The 24,072-nt window shown below is 37.9% G+C and overlaps 1 protein-coding gene and 1 long non-coding RNA gene across 2 annotated transcripts; both read left to right on the plus strand.

Moving 5' to 3' along the window:
* The first annotated feature begins 5,125 nt into the window (after positions 1–5,125).
* Positions 5,126–7,652, plus strand: LOC110922145. The gene is made up of 7 exons (XR_002582922.2): positions 5,126–5,418; positions 5,510–5,596; positions 6,101–6,234; positions 6,675–6,753; positions 7,050–7,123; positions 7,242–7,350; positions 7,469–7,652. It is a non-coding gene; the product is annotated as an uncharacterized LOC110922145 (long non-coding RNA).
* Positions 7,653–16,983: 9,331 nt separating this feature from the next.
* Positions 16,984–18,359, plus strand: LOC110925188. Its single transcript, XM_022169156.1, has 2 exons — positions 16,984–18,153; positions 18,246–18,359. The coding sequence occupies exons 1-2, from the start codon at positions 16,984–16,986 to the stop codon at positions 18,357–18,359; spliced, it is 1,284 nt and encodes a 427-aa protein (XP_022024848.1).
* The last annotated feature ends 5,713 nt before the right edge of the window (positions 18,360–24,072 follow it).

Genomic DNA, 24,072 nt, shown 5'->3' on the forward strand with positions numbered 1-24,072 from the left:
GTTCATCTTGTGCATTTTGAACTTCGGACGTGCTACAGGTGCGTACATTTTGATTGAATCTATCCTGGGAGCCCGATCAAAGCCTTTAACAATCACACTTTTGGAATGATTTTTCATTTTGTCGAAGTTATCAATTTCTTTCAACAGACAACTCTGTTTCCCCCTTTCTTTTTCTCTCCATCAAAGGCAACAATTTCTTCTGTCGCCTATCTTGTGCAAGGACACTCCACTATTAACAATCTTACGACTATCGAAAGTTCCTCCTGGAACATCCTACACACTCACTCAGAGATTAGTTGGAGAGGGGGACCCAAGCCTTCATAGACTTGGGTTGCCCCTGAGAATCAAGAAATGTAATTTCAATTTCTTGAAGGTTTTCAAACACAGCACCTCCCCCTGAACTTTCACCCGATTTAGGTTTCCAAGTTTGTTTTTGTTTACCAGATTGTGTATTATGTACAGTTTCTGGTTTTAATGGTTGTGATAAACTAGGTTTCCTTTTAACCGTTTTGACTTCAGATTTTAAAGCCTTTTCAACAGCTTTGATGTTATGACGCCGTTGTTTCGTTTCTTGTTCCTTAACAGTTCTTTTATCATGTTTTGGAGAAACAGGACGACGTTGTGAGTGACCTTGTTCAGAAGGGGTTCTTTCAACAAAATTTGGTTTGGGCGAGTTTGTGCAGTCTTTAATGATGTGCCCAAACTTCCCACATTTGAAACACGTTCTCCTTTCAACAAACTTAGGAGAATTTGATCGACTGGCAGATGTCGAACCTGTAGAACCTGAGGTACTTGCTCTTTCATCACACCCATTTGTATGTTGAGTGTAATTGTTTTGACTGTTACGTTTTAAAATCTTGACTTGTTGTACAAAATCGGTGTTTGATTTGTTTTCAAAAGTCTCAATTTTATCCGTACCCTTTGATGCTACAAATTTAACATCTTTTGCTTTCTTCTTGTAACGAGCTCCTTTAGAATCAACCTTAGCCTTTGGCTTTGGAGCTCGTTGTTGTTGTTTACCCTTAAAAGCAATTGGTTGTTGCTTTGTCGGTGATTTCTGTTTTCCAAATTGTTTTCTGATTTCAGCTTTTGGAATTGGGTCACATTGAGTTACAATGACTCCAGGAATTGTCTTTCCCAAAAACTGGTTTGTAGTATCTTCAAACACTTTGTCAATCAAAGATTGATTGACGTTTTTGATTGGAAAATCTTTGTCTGAATAAATTTTACTATCACCGACTAAAGTATACAACAAGTTATTGCTCTTAACAGCAGACACACATTCCTTGTCATCTTTGATAAGCTTGGCCTACCGATAGCAGACCCTCACTACTAGAAAATGCACCTATCTTGACACGCGAACAATGACACGCACTCATTTTATGACATTCGAAAGCGTGTGTCAAGAAAAAAATGTCATGGCTTACAAAATTCAATAAATTAATGACACTCTTTTTTATGTGTCATCTTTTTAGCGTCATAAAGAAAAACAAGATCTATCTTGACACGCGAACAATGACACACACTCATTTTATGACATTCGAAAACGTATGTCAAGAAAAAAATGTCATGATTTACAAAATCCAATAAATTTATGACACTTTGTGTGTCATCTTTTTAGCGTCATTAAAAACAACACTATTAAAATGTCTATGTGAAGTTTTATGACACTCTCTTTTTTGAAGTTCAAGTTTTAATAAAAGCTAGAGTTAAAAATAAACCAGTGCTTCCTAGCGAAAAACAACTTTTCGTGCGATGCGGTACTTTCTTACAATCTCGTTACTTTACCAAGTTAAAAAAATACAATAAATTACTACGAACTTTGTGAATACAACTCCATTTTCAAACAAGTTTAAAAGCTAATATGATATCGATACATATGTTCAAACGATATTGTTTTCGTTCCTCACAATAAAGAAAAATATCAATTATATTAAACGTGTTCGACTAAAGTTCGAAGCGGAAAACATAATATCATCAAAATGATTATCATAAGAAAATATTACAAAATAACAAATAGAATTATTTATAATAATATCTATATAATAAAGAAAAGTCAAAAGTAAAAAAAGAAAAGAGTAAATTACAAAAATCGTCCTTTATGTATGTCGCTTATTGTAAACTGTGTCCTTTATCTTCAAAAATTACAGAAAACGTACTTAATGTTTGCAAACCCTTGCAAGTTTTGTCCTTTAGCCCTAACTCAGTTAATTTTTGTGATTAAATCTGACCAAATGGACCCCACATGAGGGTATTTTGGTCATTTTACTCTCATGTGCGGTCTATTTGGTCAGATTTAACCACAAAAATGGGGTCCATTTGGCCAGATTTAACCACAAAAATTAACTGAGTTAGGGCTAAAGGACATAACTCGCAAGGGTTTGCAAACATCGAGTACGTTTTCTGTAATTGTTGAAGGCAAAGGACACAGTTTGCAATAAGTGACATATATAAAGGACTATTTTTGTAATTTACTCAAAAGAAAATAAAGATAAGGTATTGGTAAAACTAAAACTAAAAGTAAAAAATAAAATAATTATTTAATATATATTAAAAGTAAAAAATATTATAATAAAATATACTTCTATTCTTGAACCTTCTTACGATTTATTAGAAGTACAATAAATAAAAGAACAATTTCATATATACCCCTACAAACTTGAGCGACTGATATTTAGTCTTTAATTGGAATTGATATTAATCCTCTGAATAACTTTATAGATAAATCAATTAGGGACTGATTTTCACTCTCCATTTATTTACCAAAATATTACAATTTGAGAAAATATATTAGAGACTGAAAATTAGTCTCAACCATTCATATACGAGATCGATTTGGGGACTAATAGTTAGTCTCAAATGCTTTTTGTACATAAAATGATTAAACACATATTTTCATTCTCTATTACATCATTTTCGGTTCAATCATTTTAAAAGAAGAATTAGATACTAAAAAGTAGCATCCGGTGTTTTTGTGCATGTCGTATTCAATATTTATTGGACGATTAGGGCCAATATCAACAATTTGGGTTAGTAATGGTCATTGATATATAGTTACATTTAATATTGGTTGATTAGGGTTGATAAAAATCAATAATTGTGAAGTAAAGTCAAATTTAGTTAATGGTGGTATGGTTAAGGTTAATATTGGTCAATGATGGCTTGTTAGGTTAATATTGGTTAGTGAGGGTCAATAACAATAAGTTGTAGTTAAATTTGTTCAATGATTGTTAATTTGGGTCAATTATGATATATGTAATTTTTATTGAGTCCTAAGAGTCAATACATTTGTTTTAATGGATCTTATCGCTGAACACGTTCAACTAACACATGTTCGGTCAATCGGGGTTGATATTCGTCAATGATGGTCAGTGAGGGTCAGTTAGTGATAATTTTGGTTAGTGGTGATTATTAAGGCCTAATACATTCCACTAACACATGTTTGCTTAGTCAAGGCCAATTATATGACTCATCAAAACATGTACCACTAATATAACTCACCACATCCTAATATGTTCATTTAACCCATTGTAACCCGGTTAGTTAAGGCCAATTATATGACTCATCAAAACATATACCACTAATATAACTCACCACATCCTAATATGTTCATTTAGCCCATTGTAACCCTTTTAAGAACAAATATGACATATCATGGCCAATATTGCTCCATTAAGAGCCATCATGACTTTTACTACCCAAATAAAACCCTAAGATCTAAATAAAACCCTAAGAAATGTATGTGCCATTGTAACTCGTTACAACTTGCCTTGATTCATTACAACCTTAACTAACCCTATAAGAGCTCGTTTCTCAAAAGTTAAAAGTCATGACAAGCTAAAGTCCAAATTCTATTCACAGCCCCTTAGACATTACAAGGAATATTACAATTTTGCCCATTATGTCACTTAAGTGCGCTACCCTTAAGCAATTTTGCAAGTAAACAGCTAGCGCAGCTTTTTATTGCCATTTTTATTCGATTGGCAAATTGGTTTAAAATTTTCTGTTAACTTCTCTCCCTTTTGACGTTTTCGTCATTTAAATGAGGGATATTGGATTTAAATAACCCCAACTTTCACCAATTGGCCGATAACACTCCGAACTTTCTATTTGTACTCCAACACTCTCAACTTTCAACTTATTGGCCGATAACACTCCCTAACTAACTGAGCCCTAACCCAGTTAGCTTATGTCAGCTGCCATGTCATAAAAAAGAAACCATATCAGCTGCCACGTCATCAAAAAATGTCATGTCAGCTGACACATCATATGCCACATCAGCAAAAAGTGACACGTCTAATGCGACATAAAAAAAACTAACTGGGTTAGGGTTTAATTAGTTAGGGAGTGTTATCGGCCAATAAGTTGAAAGTTGGGAGCGCTGGTGTACAAATCCAAAGTTAGGAGTGTTATTGGCCAACTGGTAAAAGTTGGGGTTATTTAAATCCAATACTCTTTTAAATGAAGGCTATAATCTTCATTTTATGTCATAATATATTTTAATTAAATGAATAAAACGAGAAAAAAAGGGAAAGTTAAGAGAAGATTTTAACTAAATTTACCAATCCAATGAAAATAACAATAAAAATAAAAGCTTAGGAACCTAAATATAAAAGGTTTATTTTTGAACTCAAGGGCCATTTTGACATTTTACTCAAAAATGTTTAGGGTATAAGGAGTGGTTAAACACTTTAAAGTGGCAAACCAAAAAACCGACCAATGAGAGCGCGCCATGTCAATTAGGCAAAAGTGTTTAAACTTTGGTGAAAAATGTTGGCAATGGTTTAAACACTTGGTGAAGTGGTAAACTATTTTAAAAAAAAAAGGAAAAAGGTGTGATTGGTTAAGATAGGAATGGACCCCACCCACAATACCCTCCCTCTCTCTCTCCTTCTCCCTCTTGCCGAATCGGTGTTCCATCACCGATTTACCCCCCCCCCCCATTTCGTCAAACACCCACGCGGCAAAGTGTTGGCATTGGTTTGCCGTGGGTTTGCCGATCGGTGATGGGAGTTTGCCGCATCCCACTCCTTACCGCCTTATAGAAAGTTCAAATTCTTTTGATAAGTGCGCCCTCAACAAATATTTTAAACCTAAAAATTCAATTTTCCACCTAAATATCCCGCCCATCTTCCTTGAAAAATCAGTTTCCCCAGATTTCCCAAGAACTTCTATTTCCTCCTGGCTCCCTCTTACGACCAATCGACTTCTCCAGATATATTCCTCTCCCCTACCAAAATTGTGAAATGCAAAATCGATTAGAGAGATGTCCATGGCTGGTTACAGTCGACTTCACAATATCGAGGACCACCAAGGGTCGGTGTCACACGCCGCCGTGAATGCGTGACTTGAATCTCGGTCCCGCTAAATGAAATCGACGGTGTGATTTTGATTTTGTGGATGACGAAACACCTCCAGGTACTAACTCTTCCTCTCCTTCAGTTGCTCTTTATTCTCCTCAATATTTAACATGCCGTGGTTTATGATATGAGTTCTCATGCCGTCACAGATTCATTTTACTGATGCCGTGGTTTATGATATGAGTTCTCATGCCGTCACAGATTCATTTTGCTGAACTTTCCAAGTATAGGCCAAGGTCTGTTTTTGTATTCATTATTAGTTTTCTATTAATTTTATATATGAAAATTGAAGACTAGATAATATGAGTCCAAATTAAGTGGACAATTGAAGATCAGAAAATCATCTGGCAGTGTTTAGTTAACCAGAGATGAATCATCTTTTTTCAAGGTGTTTAATGATTTAGCTTTGAAATATTCAAATTCATTGATAAAAAACCTCTTAGCATTCCACGATCTTTAATCCATTTGGCCTAAACTTTTTAGTTTGACTCGTTTACCTTTTAGAGATAAAATATGAACTCAAATTTACCCATTTAATGATTTATCTAGCTCATTGTTTGTTGTCGTTGTTTTTCAAATGCTAATGACAAGATGATGTTATATTTACTAATTAAAAGATGATTTTTGTCAATTAGAAGGACCCAAATTAGAAAAAAAAAGCAATAGATTTGGTTTAACTATGTAGAACATGTGTTTGGCTTGTTGTTTATTAATCATATATATCTTAATTTGGAATTTAGAGATATCTAAACCCAAGAAAGTAGACCAACAATACTACATGTGCATATCTGGGAAGTTGATGAGCGAGGTCAGTATATGCAATGGATTTAGACAGAGGAGAAGGACATGGTGGGGCAATTCTTTCGATTTTCAGGTACAATAGCCCGTAATCACAATTATGTACCATTGATCCATATTTCATGGCACCAGGTGGCACATGAAGATAAGATATAGGAGTATCTATTGCTTTTAAGTTTACTAATTCTATTTGTTAATTTGTGGTACAGTGGGCACCCTTTGGGGCTTTTTGAAACTGTTTTGAGCATCCAAACTATATATTTGGTTATTTATAAATGTAACTAACTGTTTTAAATAAACAAATGCAAATGACCTATTTATATAATCCGTACATGTATAAACAATTTTAATATCAATGCACATATACACTTTGCTACATCACTAATTTACTAAATTTTAGATCTTATATTCAATATTATACAGTTTGCTACGTCACTAATTTACTAAATTTTAAATCTTTTATTCAATATTATAATTATAATTATCATTAATTTCTTTTGTGTGTATGAAGAGCAGCTTGCTAATGACTCTTGAGAGGTATAAGAAATGCAATTATGGAGCACCTAAGATCAATGTGTATGCTAGGGAGGCATGGGTAAGCATTCCTTTTTTTTTTATGAAAGATGCATTGTAATTCTCCCCTCTTTAGAGTTATATTTTTCATATTATGGTGTCTGGATGTGCCTTTAACGACTGCAACTTAAAGAATAATAACCAAACACTTAGTGGCTATTTTTGCTCAAGATCAATGACTTTTTTATATATTCTATTAATGGCTAACTAACTAATAAACTAATAATAAATCCTTTGTTGTGTTTGTTGCTCTTGCTATAAGATTTTTTTTTTATTAATAACAATGTCTTTAAATGTTGTTTTAAATTTTTTTCTCAGGTTTGTGGAGGTAAAGATGATTAAAGGGTGCTTATGACATGCAAAAAGTTAAACTCATCTGTATCAACGCCAGGGTGAGCACTTAATCCCTTATTTAAATTGTGGTTGGAATGATACTGTAAATATTGAAACCCTTTAGTATAAACTTAAATCGTAATGGTTTCACATTTTTTGATATCTTTAATTGTGTAGTGTCCACGTCAGCTAGGAGGTACTGAATGCGGCTACTATGCGATGGAGTTCATGAAGAAGATAGCTTACAAAGGAGTTGAAATACTTGACAATGATAATTTAAGTTTAGGTATATTTTAGTTTGTATATTAGAGAAATATGTATTATATATCCAAACAAATGCTTAAATTCATATACTAGAATCAAATTCTGATTTTTAAGATTTATTTTATTTAATTTTTTCTCAGGTTGGGAAGGGAGTAAAGGAATACTCGATTGCGGATATGGATGACATCCACGAAGATTGGTCGACTTATGCGGTTACATCTATTTTTAAGTGACAAATCGTATTTTAGGTGTTGACAATGTATTGACAAACAATTTTTTTTGTTAGCGTTAATTTATTGTAAGTATACTTGACAAATGATTATGTAATGGATTGTTTTGATATATATATATGTATGTATTTGTTTTATGAAAAAGATTTATTGTTTTTGATATTATACATGTATCTAGTGCAAATTAATAATTCTATAAAAAACAATTAAAAGTATGACACGCGTAAATAAATGTCATGGTATGTGTCATAAATGGTTGTCATGAATGTGTGTCATTAAAAAGTGTCATTAATGTGTGTCATTAAAAGGTGTTATAAAATGACTGTCATGAATGCGTGTCATTAAATGTGTGTCATTAATGCGTGTCATTAAATGTGTGTCATAAAAACATGACACATAAATGCATGTCATCTTAATTTTATGACTCCTCAATCAACGACTCGCATTTGCGTGTCATAAAGACACTTTTATGACACGCAATGCATGTCAAGAAAGGTGTTTTTTCTAGTAGTGCCTGCACACTTTAAAATGATTGTGAGCCTACCGATACATCTTATATAGAGCTGCTTATCGTATTTCATTTAAGGTTTAAAGAGGTTTAGACAGACCACTGATGTACTATCATATTCTCTTTTTCTCGCCAGGAAACTCATTTTTTATTTTCTATTGTTTTTGTGTTTTTGAAATTTTTTCGATGTTTTTGGATTTTAAATTTGGATTTACTCCCCCTAAAATCAACAAACTAAGATAAAATTTAAAAGACACAAGGATATTTACAAAAACGATTTCCCGATGTCGGTTTAACTCATGTTTTACCTCAATGCCGTTTACCAAAATTAAATTTTAATCAGAAATGATTTATCGAATTTTGGAAAAATGAGTTCGCACGTCGGTAAGCGGTGCGGACCATGACAACATTGACGAGTTTCATAGTGAAACAATCACGTGTGAGGTGATATTAGAGTTCAATGTGTCAGGCCAAAGAGTGCTGTACGAGATGATAATTCATAAAGCAGCTTAAACATCGACAAGTATAGGAGAGATTAGAAATTTAAAACTGTATCCTGCAACTACTTCGTGCATTGCAATGAATCTGAGTGCTCTCGCAAACTGGATATCCACCCGGTGTGGATTTCAAGGTCGACTTTTGTTTTGTAGCTACTGAGAAATCTCTTGATAGCAGCAAGATCATAAACCTCCGGGTCAGGCTGGTTTTCCATATTGCACCAGCGAAGGTCTTTGACTTTCTCTTTTAGAAGTAGTGTGCGGTTGTTCAATCCACGCCAAGGCATCCGCACACCCGGTTGGTTTGTTCAACAAACACATTTTCTTCAATCACACCGCGAAGAAATGTACACTGCACGTTCATCTTGTGCATTTTGAACTTCGGACGTGCTGCAGGTGCGTACATTTTGATTGGATCTATCCTGGGAACCCGATCAAAGCCTTTAACAATCAAACTTTTGGAATGATTTTTCATTTTGTCGAAGTTATCAATTTCTTTCAACAGACAACTCTGTTTCCCCTTTCTTTTTCTCTCCATCAAAGGCAACAATTTCTTCTGTCGCCAATCTTGTGCAAGGACGCTCCACTATCAACAATCTTACGGCTATCGAAAGTTCCTCCTGGAACATCCTACACACTCACTCAGCGATTAGTTGGAGAGGGGGACCCAAGCCTTCATAGACTTGGGTTGCCTCTGAGAATCAAGAAATGTAATTTCAATTTCTTGAAGGTTTTCAAACACAGCACCTCCCCCTGAACTTTCACCCGATTTAGGTTTCCAAGTTTGTTTTTGTTTACCAGATTGTGTATTATGTACAGTTTCTGGTTTTAATGGTTGTGATAAACTAGGTTTCCTTTTAACCGTTTTGACTTCAGATTTTAAAGCCTTTTCAACAGCTTTGATGTTATGACGTCGTTGTTTCGTTTCTTGTTCCTTAACTGTTCTTTTATCATGTTTTGGAGAAACAGGACGACGTTGTGAGTGACCTTGTTCAGAAGGGGTTCTTTCAACAAAATTTGGTTTGGGCGAGTTTGTGCAGTCTTTAATGATGTGCCCAAACTTCCCACATTTGAAACACGTTCTCATTTCAACAAACTTAGGAGAATTTGATCGACTGGCAGATGTCGAACCTGTAGAACCTGAGGTACTTGCTCTGTCATCACACCCATTTGTATGTTGAGTGTAATTGTTTTGACTGTTACGTTTTAAAATCTTGACTTGTCGTACAAAATCGGTGTTTGATTTGTTTTCAAAAGTCTCAATTTTATCTGTACCCTTTGATGCTACAAATTTAACATCTTTTGCTTTCTTCTTGTAACGAGCTCCTTTAGAATCAACCTTAGCCTTTGGCTTTGGAGCTCGTTGTTGTTGTTTACCCTTAAAAGCAATTGGTTGTTGCTTTGTCGGTGATTTCTGTTTTCCAAATTGTTTTCTAATTTCAACTTTTGGAATTGGGTCACATTGAGTTACAATGACTCCAGGAATTGTCTTTCCCAAAAACTGGTTTGTAGTATCTTCAAACACTTTGTCAATCAAAGATTGATTGACGTTTTTGATTGGAAAATCTTTGTCTGAATAAATTTTACTATCACCGACTAAAGTATACAACAAGTTATTGCTCTTAACAGCAGACACACATTCCTTGTAATCTTTGACATCCTTGACAGGATCTATCACTTGCTTGGCAACATGTGGCACGACAGGAGTAGGAGGATCACAAAGAATATGATTCTCAATTGGAATTTCTACTCCTTTCGTCTCATCAAGTGATTCATCCTGGTCACTTACATCTGATTCATCATCTGAAGAATCATAGTCCTCACTGGTTGGAGGACTTTGATTTGAAGCACATGATGACTTTTCTTTGTTATCAGATGAGCCCTCTAATGAATGGTCCGGTTTGAACCCTAGGCCAGTAGTAACTTCCTCATAATCAAGAGGCACACTGGGTTCATACCGAGGCATATCCTCTTCATCGGGCATTTTGGTATAGTTGTGTCTCAAAGGGGGTGGACATGCCTTATACCCAACGCCTTTCACGTTCCCTTTCAGTTGTTGAACGTCAATTTTGTGATCGAGCACAAATCGGGAGTTAGAATAACTCTCCAATTTTTGCTTGATAGCATCATGCTCGCATCTGGCAATGGCTAGTTCCCTTTTGGTTTCCTCAACAATGTTAATGTATTCGTTAATACTAATTTGTTTATGATAAACAACTTTGTTTACTTCGGAAACGCTTTTCTTTAAGGTTTCAATTACAGATTTAAATTCCTTTTCGTTTCGAACTAAAGCCATGTTTGCCTCTTTGCACTTAGACAGTTCAATAACCAAACTCTGATTGTGACTATGAACCGTTTCAGATTCACGTTTCAAATCAGCACATTTAAGTTTCATATCAGCACAATCACTACATATGCTAGGACTTGTATATTTTACCTGACTTGTAGAAGCTGAGACATTAGCCATAAAGGCAGTCTGAGAAGAGAAAGATCCATTTTCAGTGAGAATCTTCTCCATTTCTTCTGATGTAGCATCAGCTTTCTTGATCAAGTCAGAGTTTTGACATTTCATCTCCTTGACATCATTCGACAAACTATCAGCTTCTGAATCCATTCCCTCCTTGACGTCCGATTCTGAACTGCAATCACTCACACCTGAGCCATCTTCATCAGTACTGCCACTATATCCTGAACTGTCATCATTTCCCGAAGATTCACCATTATTGACATTCTTGACAATTTCAGCATGAAACGCAGTTCCTCCTTGATCTCCACTTCCAAATTGTACAGACCAGGAGTCATCGGCTTTATTTGAGTTGGACGTGGATGTACTTGTTTGATATATGAAAGGATTTTGGTTGCCTTGTTGAGGTTGAGCTTGAGATGGTTTTGGAATATAGGCATTTGGATCAAAAGGTCTTTCAAATGTTTGTGGTTGGACTTGTGGTTGGACTTGTGGTTGTGATGGAACAGGAATATAAGGACTACTCAAATGAGGTGCAGAATAAGCCTGAGCTTGAGCACTCATATGCGCTGGCGGATAATAGGCACTCGGATCGAAAACCGGAGGAGGGGCTGAATGTAGAAACGGAAAGAAGCTTGAATTCGACATTGGATTGAGCACAAGCAACGAAAAATTAAGCTCACTAATATCTTGCCACCCACGAAACAGTGATACTTAGAGGCGCGATTCAAATCAATTTTTCGAATACCCCACCCACTTTACAAATCCTAGCTTTTCACCCAAATTCTCTCAAGCTTTCACTGTGTCTCTATTTGTTTGCAAATACTCAAACCGGTTACAAAGCGTTCCAAATGTATGTGTCAACCGTCCTACAAGCTTGTTCTCAAACATGAATCTGCTATCTTAATTAATTGACTTCTTGTGGACTTGTACAAAGCTTTCCGAATGTATGTGTCAACCGTCCTACAAGCTTGGCCTCCAAAGGTATTGATAAAGTTTTTGAACTGGTTGTGAGTCCATACTCCAATCCCATGGACTTGTACAACTCATGATTGATGTATGGAAGTGAAAAATCTGGTTACATACTTGAAAACAAACTGTTAACTTAGTTTTGCAAAGCTTTTGTGAAAAAAAAAAAACACAAGTTTCTCGACGACACTCTTTTTGATGAAACCGTGATATTTAGAAGCGCGATTCAAATAAACTTCACGAACACCCGACCCTCAATTTTGCAAATCACTTATAATTCTTGGCTCAAATATAATATAAACCAAAGAAGATACCATCTTTTAGTGACTTATATGTATGAAAAGAAAATCACATGGCCCCATTAAAAAGGCAGATCCAAAAGTCAAAGATAGCTGCCATTTTTCAACATTTGAGACATGTGTCTGCAACACACAATCACCAACAATAAATACTAGCTGCCATCTTGACAATTCTTTGGACATATCTTATCATTTTCTTTCACTCTTATAATCTGGTCAAATCAGAATGCATTTAAAAGGTTTTTTTCTTTTTTTTCTTTTTTTTTTATAATCTGGTCCAATTAGAATGCATTTAAAAAGGTCTTTTATAATCTGGTCCAATCAGAATGCATTTAAAAAGGTCGGCCCAGCTGAATTATTTTAGTTCTGAATTCTGATATTTGATTATTATGACGAAACAGAATTGAACTTAGCGACGAAACCGATGAACCTTTTGACCTGCGACGAAAGTGGATTGAATCTTTATATCGACGAAACTGATTGTGAATCTTGACGAACTGAATGTGAAAGTTGCTCTTAATTACGACGAAACAGTCTGATGTTGATTTGTTGTGGGTGACGAAACTCACAATGTGTTTTGGCTTTTTCTGACGAAACTCACTTGATGAGTTTGAGTTTATGAATGACGAAAATAGAATGGATAAGGTTAGGTGAATTTGGTTAGATATTTCAACAAGCCTTATCTCTTACTGACACACTCCACACTTTTCAAACTTGACCACACTTTTCTTACCAAACAGCATGTCTTCATGTCTTCAACAATACTTTAATAACTTTCCCTTTATCTTTTAAAATACAAAATCACCTTCAACTAATACAGTACTTTACGTAAGATCAAAAAGTGAAGAATATGAAGAACACTTTGAATTTCTGATGAACAAACGATGAAGGTTTGAAGATTCCGGTCACCGAATAATTTTCCGAAACCCGAAAATGCACAAAACTTTTACTAAAAACCCGGTGTATCACAAGAACAATCAATTTAACAAGGTTTTTAATAAAACTTTTGGCAAAATAACAAGGTTTTCACTGATTTTAGCCACTTTTTCAGAAAATATATGAATTTTTCAAGAACAACTCGATAAAAATTGAAACTTGTTTGGTTTTAAACAAGGATTAGAGCCAAAGCTCTGATACCAATTGTAGGTCCCGTTTTTCCGGTGGATCGATAACGAAAACCTTATCCTTGTTTTTCACAAACACGGTAACGGGTGCGGAATCCCCGTGACGGTGCAAACCAAACAAAGTATAAAATAAACAACACGGTTTAACCAAAGAAACACAATCTATTGATTAAACGGGATGAGAACCCATACAAACATATACAAACAATGTTTGAAGTAAGCCTCTCACGGTGAGTATGCTCTCATCTGATCTCACACAGAAACAAATGAGGGGTATTTATACAAAACAGACACAGACCTTAACGAAATAGAAAAGGACTCGGCGAAACACCTTTTGGCCAAACATTGGGCCTGAAGAAGCCCAACAGGCGACGAAACAGGCTGAACCATGACAAAGGTTGACGAAACACAATATGTTTCGTCATATGGTTTCAAAGTTCACATATTCTACATAATGACATCATCATGACATCACAGTGATGATGTCATGGTGATGTGTCACCTAGGATTTGTCCGCGGCTCTCCGTGCTTCGCGTGTCGAACTCTGGGGTGCACGATGGAGGAATGTCGTGACGTCGGGCTTGAGCCGGACTTAACCGTGTCGAAACCAAGTCGAACCGAGCCGAGTCGCGTCCACACAAAGTGTATCAACAGAGGGTGATGTTTTTTTGAGTAAAAAACTGGGTGTTTTGGTGGGGTAATTTGAGTTGTTTTTTAAGAAAAGTTTTATTTTTTATAAAAATATTTTACCGTTTTCAAGATCGGCCTTTAAAAATATTCGATCGTAGAAATATTACATTGTTTTTAACATATAGTGTAGTATCGTATCCTATAGTATCGTGTTGTACCGCACCATATCGTATAGTATAGTGTAGTATAAGTCTCGTATAGGTCTTGTATAAGCCTATCGTGTTGTATCGTATCGTATAGTATAGTATAAGTCTCGTATAGGTCTCGTATAGGCATCGTATAATTAATATTAGTGTTATTATAATTAATATGAGTTTTTTATAATTAATATTAGTGTTATTGATATTAATATGAGTTTTTTATAGTCAACATTAGTGTTATTGATATTTAAAAAGAGAAAAAAAAAATAGACGCCCAGTATAGGGCTATACTGGGCGTATACTGGTGTCCGAAAGACCATTATAGCCCTGTTTTGCCCCCAGTATAGGCCTAACTCAGGGGTAAAATGATAATTTGAATTATATACATACACCTCATATAGCCATATACTAGGCATATAAGAGAGGCAAAAAAGACCAATTTACCCCCAGTATAGGCCTAAATCAGGGGTTAAATGGTCTTTTTTCGCCTAGACGCCCAGTATCTATACGAGGCATATACGAGGCAAATAAGACAAAATATGACATAATTAGAGATTCTCTTGGAAATTGAAAAAAGGTAATACGCCTCGTATAGGTCTATACGAGGCGTCTTGAAGGGTGTGGAAATAGGGAGTTGGGTGTGTTAATATGTAGACCCAATACAAATCACTTAAACGACTTGTACCTACATTAAGGTATTGCTGAAACACTGTTGTGGGTTTCCATGGTGTGCAAAGATGACATCTAGAATTGGTCACTCTAACCAAAAAACGCGCATGTGTGATGAGACATTAGGGACAAATGTACTAGTTGATGGTTTTTCCTTCACTTTGCCTTCTGTTGTATAAGGCATAACAAATATATTCTTGAGGTGTTTCTAAATATCTTGGTTTACTTGATCCCACCCATGTAATTGTTTAAACATCTTGGTTCTAAAAAAATCAAGTTCTTATTTCTAAACAGAGATCATCTCTAATAAATTCCAAATTCTTCTCTGTTAAAAATTGATCTAATTCAATTAAAACTACGCTCTAATTCACAATTTTAATGCAGTCATTTACAACTATTTTAATTTTCTATCTTTTAATCCATTTTGCCAACGATTAAAACATGTTTCATATGAGTGATGTTGCTATTTTATGTTCAAATTGAAGAACATACATTGTATCCTTCCACGCATAGAGCTCTTACATATAATCTTTAGACACCATTGAAGTGATTTGCTTTTCATTTATTATGTTTTGAATCTGGAGACGAATAAGATATAGGTGTTTCATTTTGATTAAACATGATAAAATCATTTCGTTACATAGAAAATATGGGATAGAATTAAATCATTTCCTTATAGAGGAATTAAATAAAGAAAAATCAATTTGTAAGGATTATTTTGTTTATCAAAACGACAAAGTTTTGTGTGGTTTCATACAATTAAGGTTGCATAACAACCCCATATTCACTTTCCTCTAATAATAGTGATGACGGGTCAGTGGGGAAGCCCACTTTACCCGCTTTGGGCCTTTCTCTTTAGGAAGCCCAACCATTCAAATACCCACTAAGTAAATTACCCTTGCTTACCAAGGTTCCTTCTTCATGTGAGCGGGAAAACAGCTAAGAGATAACAGGCTCATTAAATGCCTGATAAGAGAAGCATCCGGTCACCATCATCGTACTTATCCGACAATGCATTAATGAAGAAAGGCATCGCACCGTTGGGGGTCAGACACGTGTCTGACCTTCCCAAGGTATCACAGTCACCGTTAGATAACATGAGGGACATTTCTCTTTGAGATAGGGGCATGCCATTATATAAGGGAGAGAAAGGATAAGGCAAAGGCAGGTATGATCTCCGGCCAATCTCTCATTCACTACTCTCATTTATTTTCCTCTCATTAAAGTCCGACCAACATTCCTCGCATTTACTACACACATAGCACATTAATTAGATTCACACCAAGATAGGAACTTTCCGGTGAATATCTTCACCGGAAAACACTCCTTACCTCATCCGGCAAGTTTACTTATCCTCACGCCGGAGCTTGGTCACGGATCCCCCTCCCGGGGTCCCCCGTGGCGAGGCTAACGGTTTATTCTTTTGTAGCAAGCAAGGACAGGAGCTTTCAACGTCACCGAAGATCCAGCTAACGTCATCCGGTGGTTGGGTATTCGACATTGGCGCCATCCGTGGGACACAGGCCGGACCGGTGTTCCCACATTAACATTCGACGTTCAGAGAGCAACTCACCCTTCCAAAAACAACATGGCAACCCCACATAGTTCACGTGTCACCCAGACGACTCAAAATGATTTGGATAAGGTCATTGTGGAGGACATTACTCATGAAGAGGGTAACGAAAACCTGGTAGAAAACCTGGAAGAAATGGAGCATGTCACTCCCGGCTTTGTGGCCATGCACAGGGAGAAGATAACCAAGTATCTTGACGATTTGAAAAGACAAGAAAAGTTGGAGAGCCTCAGGGCCAGACTCTATTTTGACACACCCTCTAATCAAGAAGGAACGAACCCCCAAAATAAGAGCTACAATGGGGACCATCTGGAAACATTCATGACAGCCCTGAGGCAGATGTCTTCCGAAGAAAGAGAGGACTTGATCACCGGTCAGAAACACAAGGAAAAGGAGAAAGACGACTCGGGTAACGTTGGTTTGGACCAACCATACCTACCACGAGACTTGGCCTAGGTCTCAAAGTTCACAAGGAGAATATCAGAGGCACCCATGCCTCCCAAGACAAAGCTGCCCCCAGGCTTTGATCGCTATGACGGAACGAGAGATCCAGAAGATCATCTGCATGCCTTCCGAGGAGCGGGGCAGCTGGGAAGGTGGTCCATGCCAGTATGGTGCCACATGTTTGTGCAAACCTTAACAGAAGGAGCCCGGCTGTGGTTTGATAGCCTCCCTCCGGGGAGCATAGACAGCTACGAAGAGTTAAGCGAAAAATTCCTCAGGAATTTTGGCCAACAAAGGAAGGTGGTCAAGAATCCCAACGAAATCCTCCACATCAGGCAAAGGGACAACGAGCGAATAGACCAGTACAAGGAAAGGTTTGTCAAAGAAAGCATGAACATCAAGGATGTCCCGGAGGTCATGAAAATCAGTAGTTTCATAAATAGGCTGAAGCATGCACAGCTGTGCGAAAAGCTGGGAGAGGAGTTCCCACCTTCCTTCGACAATCTCATGGACAGGGTCAGGGCTTTCGTCCGGGGAAAGGATACGGTCAGCAAAGCTAAGGAGACAGACACCACACCCCGAAGGGCCGCCCCAACAGCAAGACCCCCTGAGAAAGGTACTCCCTATTCCCGAAAGCCTCCCTTTGATAGAATGTTGCTTGACAGGGCAAGGCCCTCATACTCCCCCTACCGACCCCGAGGGAGAGGCCCTCCCCCTTACTCCGACAGCTTCACCCCACTCGTTAAGACTCCAAGTGAGATACTGGCCACGGAAAGAGTGAAGAATTCTTTCCCAAGACCACCCCCCATAAAGCCAGGACCCAAAGCACAGCCGAACGAATACTGTGAGTTTCATAAGGGCTTCGGGCACAAAACCGATGACTGCATGTACCTCAAGAGGGAAATAGAGGCTGCAGTGAAAACGGGAAGACTGGCCCACCTGGTCAAGGAAATCAAAGAAGGGGGATGGGATCGTAAGGGAAGAGACGCAAGAGAGCCTGGGAGGGCAGATGTTGATATGATAAGGAGGAGAAATGAATTTGATGTTACCCGAAGTGTTAAGGCCAGGATCCTAGGCTCTCCGAACTGCATGAAAACTCCCATCCTTATGCCGTACTTAGAAGAAAGCGAAGTGCAACGACTTCCGCTGAATATCTCAGCTGTGATAGCTGGACACAAAGTGTCTAGAATACATGTGGACGGAGGGTCAGGCGTCGAGGTAATATATGAACATTGCTTCCTCAGATTCGACAGAGATATAAGAGATAGACTGGAGGAAGACTCTATCCCATTGGTGGGATTCAACAACAGCGTATCACACCCTCTGGGAAAGATCAGGCTCCCATTTACAGTTGGTGTAGGGGACAGGATCCGGACGATCAATTTAACCTTCACTGTAGTTGTAGGTCCCTTCACGGAGGATGACGAACCTAAACCTTGTTATACAAACCTACTAGCGAGTGCGGAATCCAAGCTAGTAAGCAAACCGGGATGAAGCAAGTAGAGAAACAAACACACACAGGTTCACCGATTAACACCACTGTATTAATACGTATGAAGGTTTCGGTTACAAGCACAATGTTTACAAATCTAACTTGCAAACTCTCAAGTGTGTGTGTGTGTTTTCGGACAGAATGCTCTCAAGAACTCTATCTTTCTGTCTGTGTGCATCTATCTTCTCACATACACTGCATGGGTATATATATACCCAGCCCAGGTTGACATGTCCGAAGGATTCGATAGATGGTCGAAGGATCATCTATCGACTACAAAGCTTTCGAAGGATCAGTATTCACCTCGAAGGATGATCTATCGATCATCCATTCGAAGGTTCATCTTTCGAGTTCATCGAAGGATCAGTATTATCCTTCGATGTGCATCCTTCGAGTCAGACAAATGACAACCAATAACTAACTATTTGACCAAGTCAATCCGGAGGATGGTTGACTCGGTCAACTTACAGACTAACTAGGACATCGTTTACATATAGACCGAATACAGACAAAGTACAGACACAAGTGCACCAACAAACTCCCCCTTGGCTGTAGCTTTGTCTTGAACTTCGATGGTCTTTGGTCTTCGAGTTCTCAAAACTCTGATGTCCTTTCAAGTCTTCAATGTCGGAGGATCTTTAAAGTCTTCACGTCTTGAAAGCAGAGAGTGTATCAACAAACTACCCGTATCATGTAGGAAGTGTGTTGACAAACTCCCCCTTAACATAAGCTCCCCGTTGAGTTATGCTCGTGAATGACTTGATCTTTATGAAGTGAGATCCTTGTGGTGTTGATGATGGCCAGCGGCAACTCGATCATCTTCATCTTTTGAGCGCCTTCTCGTCGTGTCTTCATTCCAAAGCTTTGTCATCGACCATGTTCTCCTAGCCTTTAGAATCTGCACATGCAAGAAATCTAAACGCGTAATGAGAACAACTGCTTGGAATATAGTAAACATAAACAAATGACACACGTATGACAATGTCACAATCAAACACCGTCCGACAGTTTGAAAGTTTAATAAATTTCTCGATTTTAGATCTAACTTTCAAAACTTGCAAATTTCGACCGTTTATGAAGATTTAGTCAATTCGGTTTTTGTTCAGATTTCAGGTAACGAAGACTTGAGCTCCAACATCGTACGATCGAAAATAAAGTAGAAATAAAATCTTTTTGGCTTTTACAAAGTTTATATTAAAACACGCCTAAAATCTTTTTGGTACTTTTGAAATTAAAAGACAACAATTTTAATATCCTTTGAGTGTTATCAAACGACATCACCGCTAATGTCGTGCTGATATGCACCAAACGACGAAACTGTTTAAAATAAGGCAATAAAAGTTAAGCAGTAAATAAAAACATATATTCTTTTTGCGAGTTTCGAGGGTAAGAGAATCATATCAGTGTACGGTCATGCCAAAACACTCTTGTTGTTCAGTTAGTTAACATTAAGATAAGCATCCTATAACAATTATCGGTATTGTTGTCCACTTAAGCTCAACTTATCAGATGTAATTATGGCGAGGGGATACGTTAAGGTATGATTTATACTTACCGACCGGTGTTCATCCACATCATGACACATTCCCGTATCAAGGTATGCACGAGAGTTCATCTTACCGGTGAGTATACCGATTATCATCTGTTTGACCGTATAAGCTGTGAGATACTCACTTATTTTGATTTGAAAACAAGCCCTATGTGATATAATCACTTATTGATGAGGAACTTGATTTTCATATGCATGAGGGCACAGGTGCAAGTCCGTGAACAGGTCAGTACTTCCGTACAGCAGAGAGACGAACTTGACACCCGGATAAATGTGATATTTTATCACTTATTTGATGTGGACATGTGATTGTTTATCACTTATTGAGGTCGAATGCAGTATGTAATATGTACACGTATGTATAGTATCATGGAAGATCTAGACTTGCGTCCCCATTATTTTTCGGTAAAAGATACAACCATGATACCCAGATGATAGGCAGCATAAAGACCGAATATCTCAGAAACTCGGCAATCTATCAAACGAAATTTCGGTACTAAGACCATATGCCAATGAATGGTTCCCACCTGATCTTCAGTCGATTAAGATTTATATCACCCTGCACACTTTAAAATGATTGTGAGCCTACCAATACATCTTATATAGAGCTGCTTATCGTTTTTCATTTAAGGTTTAAAGAGGTTTGGATAGACCACTGATGTACTATCATTTTCTCTTTTGCTCGCCAGGAAACTCATTTTTGTTTTTCCATGTTTTTGTGTTTTTGAAATTTTTCGATGTTTTTGGATTTTTAGATTTTTGGATTTACTCCCCCTAAAATCAATAAACTAAGGCAAATTTAAAAACACAAAGGTATTTTACAAAAATGATTTTCCGATGTTGGTTTTACTCTTGCTTGACCTTAATGCCGTTTACCAATAATAAAAAGTCAAATCTTGATTTGTCAAATGCTTTGGTAAATAAGTCGGCACGTTGGTCATCGGTGTGGACCTTAACAACATCGATTAGCCTTTTCTCAAAGCAATCACGTATGAAGTGATATTTGATTTCGATGTGTTTGGTCTTTGAGTGCTGCACAGGATTTTTAGTGATATCTAAAGCAGCAGAATTATCAACGTAAATAGGAGTAGTTAGGAATTCAAAACCGTAGTCCCGCAATTGTTGTTGGATCCAAAGAACTTGGGAGCAACAACTTGAGGCAGCAATGTATTCAGCTTCGCATGTTGATGTAGCGACGCATGTCTGCTTCTTGCACTGCCATGTGACTAGGCGATTTCCTAAAAACTGACATCCAGCCGTTGTGGATTTACCGTCGATTTTGCATCCGCCAAAATCAGAATCACTGAAAGCTACCAATTCAAAGTTATTATCCCTAGGGTACCACAGACCGGTGTCAGGGTACGCCTTCAAATAACGAAAAATCCTTTAGACAGCTGCAAGATGTGAGGCCTTCGGGTTAACTTGATATCTGGCAAGCAGGCACGTTGGGTACATTATATCTGGCCTTGATGCTGTGAGGTACATAAGGGATCCGATCATTACGCGGTAGTATGAAGGACTAACAGCTTCACCCTTCAAGTCAGGAGTAATTTCGTGATTAGTTGGCAATGGGGTACCAATGGGCGTTGCATCGGACATCTGGAACCGGCTCAAGATGTCACCAACATATTTAGTCTGATGGATGAATATCCCAGACTCCGTTTGTTGCACTTGTAGGCCCAAGAAGAAATTCATTTCCCCCATAGCACTCATCTCGAACTTATCCTGCATAATGCGCTCGAAATTCCTACACAAAGCATCATTAGTAGAACCAAAAATAATATCATCAACATATACCTGAACCAGAAGAAGATCTCCATCTTGTTCTTTGATGAAGAGAGTACAATCGATAAGACCTCTTCGAAAACCATTCTCCAGCAGATAGGTAGATAAGGTTGCATACCAAGCTCGTGGCGCTTGATGAAGACCATAGAGAGCTTTGTTGAGCAACCAAGCCCGATCGGGATGGACAGGATCTTCAAAACCTGGAGGCTGTTCGACATATACCTCTTCTTCAACCACACCATGTAGAAATGCACTTTTGACGTCCATCTGGTAAACCTTGAATCCTTTGAATGAGGCATAAGCCAGAAAGATCCGAATAGCTTCCAGACGTGCAACAGGTGCATACACTTCGTTGTAGTCGATCCCTTCAATCTGACGAAAACCTTGAACGACTAAACGAGCTTTGTTCCGAATAACCACTCCACGGTCGTCTTTCTTGCATTTGAAGACCCATCGAGTGCCAATCTTCTTGTAATTCTCAGGTTTTTCAACAAGCTTCCAAACACCAAGCTTGTGAAATTGCTGCAATTCTTCTTGCATGGCTTCTACCCAAGCACTATCTTTCAATGCTTCTTTCCACGATTTTGGTTCTTCTTGTGACACGTAACACGCGAAGGACCAGTCATTTTGTTGACCAGATTCTCTTATAGCTGAATACAAACCAGCATTCCGGTTGTTTCTCAGCTGGTTACGCGTCTGCACACCACGATGGACATCTCCTATTATGTTCTGCTGGGGATGGGTATCGTGAATCCTCATTTCAGGATTATCTGGCACACGAGCATTGATACCCAAATTATTCAGATTAAGATCAACAACCAGCTCCACACCAGGAATGTGGGTAGAGGTGGATGCATTCCCTTCAGCAGTGTCTACATTCTGCATATGAGGTGTATCACCAGAGGCACCTTGAACAGGAGCAGCTGGAGCCGAAGATCCTTCAGCTGCATCATGATATTCATCATCTTTAGAAGAATCATGATAATCAGCAGCATCTTCATAAACCTCATTTTGAACCATATTGTTGACTGACGAAGAAGCTTGAGGGCCAACAACAATAGGTCTAACCAAAGGCGAGACAGCAGCGTTGTCACTTTCCAATAACATCCTAGCCACTGCTGATTCTTCGTCAAAGGTTGGCAGATTGAAGGAGTCAAATAGTCCATCATAGTCGAACATCCACGGATCACCCGGAGCCCTAACAGGACTCGTGTACCTTTGAACCCTAACTTCACTCCAAAGCTCAATCTTTTTGGTAGCTAGATTCCAAACACGAAAATTCGGAGTAGCATATCCAAGGAAAAAACCCTCGATAGCTCTTGCACCAAACTTTCCATCCGGCTCAATCATAGTACATGGAGCACCAAACGGTTCAAGGTAAGAAAGATCCGGTTTCCTTTTCTGAAGGAGTTCGAAGCAAGTCTTGCCATGTCTCTTTACTGTAAGAACTCTGTTTAACGTGTAGCATGCAGCCGATACAGCCTCCCCCCAGAATTGAATAGGGAGTTCCGACTCTACTAACATTGTTCTTGCAGTTTCTATAATCGTCCGATTCTTCCTCTCCGCGACACCATTTTGTTGTGGAGTATAACGAGAACTGTACTCATGAAGAATGCCTTTAGAAGTACAAAACTCATCCATAACTTGATTCTTGAATTCGGTACCATTGTCGCTTCGGATCCTCTTTACTTTTAACGAATAGAGATTCTCCAACATTGTAAGAAGATCCTTGAGGATGCCAGGAGTTGCATTCTTGTGTGCCATGAAGGATACCCAAGAAAATCTAGAACAATCATCAGTAACAACTAGACAATAAGCATCACCGAACGTTGTCTTGTGCTTCATAGGTCCAAACAGGTCCATATGAAGACGTTCGAGAGGCATGCTGACAGTGTTGATTTTCTTCAAAGGGTGAGACTTCTTAGTTTGCTTCCCTTTTTGGCACGAGACACAGATATCTTGCAAATGAAAACTTCTCACAGGCACACCATTCACAAGATTATTTTTCACCAAATGGTTCATCTTTCTCAAGTGAATGTGTCCCATTCTTCTGTGCCAAGATATAGACTCCTTTTCCGTGGCTTTTGAGACAAAGCAAGTGACTTGTGCAGATGTTGTAATCACCTGGCTCATGTCGAGAATATAAAGATCATTAACTCTCGGGGCCGATAAGAGAATCCATTCTTGTGGAATTTTGAATCCAGGTTTCAGCACATAGCAGCCGGCATCATCAAAATGCACGGTGAATTTCTTATCGCAGATTTGCGACACACTGAGAAGATTGTGATCAATTTGCTTCACATAATTGATC

This window comes from Helianthus annuus, chromosome 17, assembly GCF_002127325.2.
Source record: "Helianthus annuus cultivar XRQ/B chromosome 17, HanXRQr2.0-SUNRISE, whole genome shotgun sequence".
NCBI lineage: Eukaryota > Viridiplantae > Streptophyta > Magnoliopsida > Asterales > Asteraceae > Helianthus > Helianthus annuus.

Bases quoted from the DNA above. Each gene is read 5' to 3' on its own strand.
- LOC110925188 (XM_022169156.1), top strand. From the start codon at position 16,984: ATGCCTCCCAAGACAAAGCTGCCCCCAGGCTTTGATCGCTATGACGGA. The intron at 18,154-18,245 runs GTAATATATGAA...ATTCAACAACAG, and splicing joins ACGGAGGGTCAGGCGTCGAG to CGTATCACACCCTCTGGGAA.